The 5,660-nt window shown below is 36.4% G+C and overlaps 1 protein-coding gene across 1 annotated transcript; it reads right to left on the reverse strand.

The window, feature by feature from the left end:
• Positions 1-757: 757 nt before the first annotated feature.
• LOC125505547 (collagen alpha-1(XII) chain-like) lies at positions 758-5,336 on the reverse strand. Its single transcript, XM_048669541.1, has 3 exons — positions 5,184-5,336; positions 1,679-1,818; positions 758-1,210 (listed from the first exon to the last, which is right to left on the reverse strand). The coding sequence occupies exons 1-3, from the start codon at positions 5,315-5,317 to the stop codon at positions 774-776; spliced, it is 711 nt and encodes a 236-aa protein (XP_048525498.1). The 5' UTR covers positions 5,318-5,336; the 3' UTR covers positions 758-773.
• Positions 5,337-5,660: the final 324 nt, after the last annotated feature.

Raw genomic sequence — 5,660 nt, forward strand, 5'->3', positions numbered from 1 at the left:
TGTTTATTGCAAAAATCAGGCTAATTTCATTGAAAAGTTGAAAAATAGTGTCTTTATTCGGCAATTTCATTCATCTTGTTTACAGGGTGGTTTGGCTTCAAGTGTTGCATTAGAGCGTCACAAATAATTGATTTGAATTATAAAAATTATAAAAATATTCCAAATTTCTGTCCCCCAGATTGACGAACAAGATTATTCAAAATTTTCAGTGTTGAACGAAAGTCTGGAATAATCGAATTACACCCCAAATCAAAAAGTTAGGCCTACGCAGCCATTAATTGAAGCTGACGAGTTTTTCGGTTCATAAATGCTTTTTCTTAGCTTTCGCTTACGGATTCCTCATTGCAAATTCAATAAATTAAACTCATTCAATTTTGCTGCACAAAACTGCAAAGAAAACCATTTATGAATATTGCTTTTGCTTGGCTTTTGAGGAAAATTTCATGAACATTTTAAGCTTCAAGCGCTAGTCGTGCATTTGCCAGTCGTTGAACTTTCCAGCTGGAAAAATCCTCCAGAACTAATTCGATATTAATCGTCTCAAATGCACCTAAAACTTGCTCCTTCTGGTTCAGTTGCTTAATAGAATTTCACACATATTAAACATGTTTTTGAGAAAACCGACGACTATTACGGCCTTTTGCGTTGGTTTCAAACAAAAACGTCGTATCGAAAAATTTTAACTAAAAATACTAAAAACCATTTGCCCGAAGAAAAATGCGAAAACTTAATTTTCATGGCTTCATATTTCACTTGCCTGAAAGCTTTCATCGTCATTTCTCCTCGGGCTTCCAGCGAAACTTCCCAAGTCTAATTTTAGCAAAGACTAATGTTCCCAAGTGATGCCATTTTAATAACGCATGAACCCAGATGTTTCCCCATTTCAGAAATTCATCCATTTTACATGGGCAAGGACCGGAAAACTCTTCCGCCGTAACAAACCTCTTCTCCCTGGAGGAATCCTTAACTTTTCCGAAGAAAATAATGGGCCAGAGAGCTGAATGTGTCCATCTGTCCAGAATAGAAAATCCACTTACCGTCGAACTAGTTTGCGGATAATCCACTGGGACGTACGTTTCTGTTGAGGATAATTTTGTCGTCGAAGAATCAGTGGTGGACGTGGTTGAGGTGATGATGGTCGTATGCGAAGTTGCACTCACACCTGCTGCTACAGCCATGGATTCCTGCTGAGGTGAAGACCTGGGAGGCTCTAAATAGAAGCACCGTCGTCACAAGGGAAAATAAATACACTTTTTGAATTTATAGGTCACAAAGCTGAGGGAAATTAAAATTTCCCGGCCAAGATCGTCGCCTTCAGTGCAAGGAGGGCGACAAACAAGTAAAGCATTAGTGTGGAAAATATCGAACAAATTCATATCGTATGACCCGAAGACCTGGAATATTAAACTAGCGGTTTTATGGATCTCGGTCCAAACCTCTGGAGAATTAGGATTTGGTCGATATTGACTGTTCATATAAATGTATCCTTGTGTTGGCCACAAAAAAAAGTTGACCGGATGAAACCCGTTTTATTAAATTATCAAGCTTTGGGATAAACCATCTTTGGACATGGCAGCTTTCGATTTTGCGTTGCTCTTTGATCTAAATGAAAGAAACCCGCAACTGCTTCTGGCTATTGATTAGCTTCTCGGTAAATTATTCAGGACATAAATCTTACCCAGGGTCCGGAAGACGATAGGCCTGCTTCTGTATTTCCTTCCTCCCCACACTGCGGATACGGTTAATTGGTATTGCGTGTCTGGATTCAAGTTGGAAAGGGTCACCGCATCGCTGTTTCCAGCCACAATTGCCACCACCCTGTAACTAACAGCATGCCAGTTCATCAATGCTTATAACAATTGATTGAGAAACAGCATAGTGTTACCAAAAATTTTTGCAAATATTCAAAAACTATGCTAGCTCGGATGTTGTACTTTTACGGATTCAATAGCGTGAAGCTCACCTAATGTTTGCTAGAAGTTTCAAGTTGATCACATCCTTAGGGATTTTTTAACGAATTTTTAAACTTGAGGTTCTCGTCAGATTTCATCGATTTTTGCATCCCTTTCAAAAAATGTCATTAACTCAAAAGTAAAAACTGCTTAAGAGTGCCTGATTTTTGAAGCAGCAGAAAAGTCATGTTTAACTTAATTTATGATCAAAGTTTGAAATTGATGCCATCTTCAGGGATTTTTTCAGGAATTTTCAAACTTGAAAATGATGGCGTCAACATTGACTTTCTAACGCATCCCAAGAAATTATCTTTTATTCAAAAATTTGAAATGCTCCAACCACATGTGGCATTGAATTCTGCAACACTGCCGAGAAATACGCTGAAAGTTTCGAATCGATGATATCTTCAGGGACTGTTTTATGCACTTCCTAATGAGCGAGATGACAAAAAGCATTCATGGATTTTTACAAACATTCCTTCAAATGTAAATTTCTCCAAAGTCAGAAAAGGTAGACAGCTGCTGATTTTTGCTATACATAGCTAAATGTTTTGCGAATCCGTACTGAAAATTTCAGGTTGATGACTTGTTCAGGATATTTTTCATGAGTTTGCAAACTTGAGAATTTTTAGTCGAATTCTTGTCTTGACTGTGAAAAGTATAACGTTTCAGAAAACTAAAGGAGTAAGATTTTTAATAAAAAAACATGCCTAAAATCCAATGTTGTAAAATCTTGAAGTTGTTTGCACCTTTACGAATTTTTCAAGAATTGATTGACCTATGAGATTCGAGTCAACTTTTATCGATTTCTACAACCATTCTGAAAAATATTAATCGCTCAAAAATAAGAAGCGCTAGCAAATGAGTTGTTGCGTTAAATGAAGCAGGTTTACCTTAATTTGCCCTGAAAGTTGCAAATTCCAGGAATTTTCAAACTTCAAAATGTATAGTCAATATCGATTTCCTGCAAAACCCGAAAAAACTTACTCTGGAAAATCAATGATTTTACGTTATCGGTTTTAAATCGTTTAACCTTCGCTTAATATTTGCTGCAAATGTCCAATCGATCAAGGATAGTTTTATAAATTTCCAAACTTTTATAAAAAAATTATTCGACAAATTCAGCTTTCTCCAGAACCAGAAAAAAATGATAGTTCCTAATGTCTGCATTAAATAGTTAAAATTATAAGTGAATGGGCCGTAATAGTTTCGAATTGATTATTTCTACAGATATTTTTTCGTAATTTTGCAAACTTTAGAAAGTTTAGTCGATTTTTGCCGTCACTATAAAAAGTATAAATTCTTCAAAAACTAAGCGACCGACGATATGCTGCATTTTAGGGCCAGATTCTAAATTTATGACACCTTTCCCTAAAAGTCGCTAGTTTCTGCATTAAAAGGTTGTGCTGTTAAAAGAATGTGCTCTAAAAGTCTCGAATTTATGACTTTATTAGGAATATTGTCATGACTTCACAACCTCCACAAGGAAGGTAAACTTGATGCATGCTCGTACATTGTTAAAAATTTCAAGTTTTGAAGAGCGCACTTTCAAAACCAACCACGAAACGTCGAAAGCGCGTCTAAAAATATCCGCACTTGAATTACAATTTGTATTTGCATAAGTAATGAATAATTCATTTGTTTCCGCAGTCGTTAAAGGTGGCACTAATTAAAACTGTACGTAAAAACTCAGACTCAGACAGTAAAGAGAATTATAGGAGAATAAATTTGCTTTTCCCCAGTTTTCCAGGCTTTTTGCAATAGCTATAAACACGGCAGTAATTAAATGCATAAATTATTGAGACATTTTTAGCATGAACAATTTTTTAAAGGGAAATCGACCTATAGAGCCATATTTGTATAACACAGAAAACAAAACCTTCATAACAAATTCAATTAAATGAAGTTTCAAGTGATACTTTGAAGCGTTTACTTGCTTGTTACAAGCTAATAAGAACTCGATGTCGAAACCCTTGGTGATTTCCTTTGGGAATTTCAAAAATCTTCGAATATTTGCCGGAAAAAGCTCCGAAACGAGCGGTTTCAAGCTTAAGGAACTCATAAAATGCCGCCTGGTTTCATCTTTTTCGGCCGTAATTAGATCCTAAAATAGACAACAATTTCCCGATGAAAATAGCAGAGTTGCTGTCGCTCTCACGGAAATTTTGCATCAGCCGGGATGTTGCTGGATTATTTTTATGGCCCATAATTTAACCGAAAATATCCGACAGCAAAGTCGATTGATTGTTTGCCAATAGCTTCGCAACGCTTTCGGAGCTTTAAATGCGCTTGATTCGATAAATCAAAAATGGTTAATTCAGTTATTGCATTTAAGCGCGAGTGAAATTTATGGTTCCATTTTGGAATTTTTCAAAAAAATTGTTGCTGAGATTCACTTGAGCTTAAAGATTGCTAAAAACACTGGATTTTAGAATTTAATTTTCTTTATATGCCACTGAAATTAATTGAAATCTTTAATCATGAAAACAATTTTTCGCAAGCAATTATATATGAAAATCTAATGAAGATGTCTCAAATTCAGCATCATTTTCCTTGCAAATAATCATAAGTGGATACACAGACACGAGAGAACACTGAACTAAAAAATGGGAAAAAGTTACATGTTTATTACTCTATCAAAGGCAACCAAATTACTCAAAACATCTAAACTTCTATACTATTTTTAACCAAAAATTCAGTTTTTTAAGCTATAATCGCCGGGTTGATTAACTGGCACTAAAGTTATTTTGAGCGGCCGATTGCAATTTAAAAGCTTTCCGCCTATTAGGTGTTCCGGTTTTATAAACCCGCAGCGGATTTAACTCGATTAAGCCCCAGAATGTTCCATCATTAAACAACAAGTACTCGGGCCGAAGACATTTTAAACGCTTTTTGTGGACTTCCGATCCAACAATCCTGCTCCAAAAACCCTACCTGGAAAATTGCTTTTAGAGTATGTTTGCCGAGGATGTACATAGTAAATGACGACTATTGATTCCACTCCCTCGGTTTAATAAATAATCGAAGAATTAGGATCCCTGCGAAGAGTTTTCTGGAAATTAATAGCGACGAACTTGTTTCCTTCAACGAAGCTTGTGGTTTTATTAATAATGTAGCTCGACGGAGTCCAAAGGAAATAAGGGTGTAAATAACGCATGTAAGAAACCCCGTAAACGCGCCCGGGACTGGAAAATATAGGGGGATTGCTCAAATTTAAATTTGATAAATTACCTGGCATCGGTCGGTTTGTACGTGATATCATACTTGTCGACGTTGCTCAACGTGGTTGCCCAAGACACCCTTACAGTAGTCGGGTTTAAGAACGTTATCGTGATGTTTTCTGGAGCACCAAGCCCACCGGGCATCGAACCTGAAACAGCAAAAAACAACCTTAATTTTATATACTACTTTTCACAACATTTCATTGTCTGCAGTAATAGTTGGATCTTAGTTTTCCTCAAACTAAATCTTGTTGTTTTGGCTCTTCGATGCCACTGAGCCAGCAATTTTTGCTCTCCTTTGCTCTCATTTCCTTGCAGAGTTTCTTTCCAAGATTTGTTTTGAAATCCAAGCAGATAGCATTATTTTTTGACTAGTAGAAACTCATTTTTAAAATGGAACATCGGATTGTTGTGGAATTGAAGAAAATTCGTATTTATAACAGTTTGGAGCGAAATGGGCTTAAGGGCGGATCCAGGGGGGGGATCC

This window comes from Dendroctonus ponderosae, unplaced genomic scaffold (assembly GCF_020466585.1).
Source record: "Dendroctonus ponderosae isolate FM_Combo_2020 unplaced genomic scaffold, Dpon_F_20191213v2 Dpon_F_20191213_852, whole genome shotgun sequence".
NCBI classification, from domain to species: domain Eukaryota; kingdom Metazoa; phylum Arthropoda; class Insecta; order Coleoptera; family Curculionidae; genus Dendroctonus; species Dendroctonus ponderosae.

Bases quoted from the DNA above. Each gene is read 5' to 3' on its own strand.
- LOC125505547 (XM_048669541.1), bottom strand. From the start codon at position 5,317: ATGCCCGGTGGGCTTGGTGCTCCAGAAAACATCACGATAACGTTCTTA. The intron at 1,819-5,183 runs GTAATTTATCAA...TGTTAGTTACAG, and splicing joins TACAAACCGACCGATGCCAG to GGTGGTGGCAATTGTGGCTG. The intron at 1,211-1,678 runs GTAAGATTTATG...GCTTCTATTTAG, and splicing joins TATCGTCTTCCGGACCCTGG to AGCCTCCCAGGTCTTCACCT.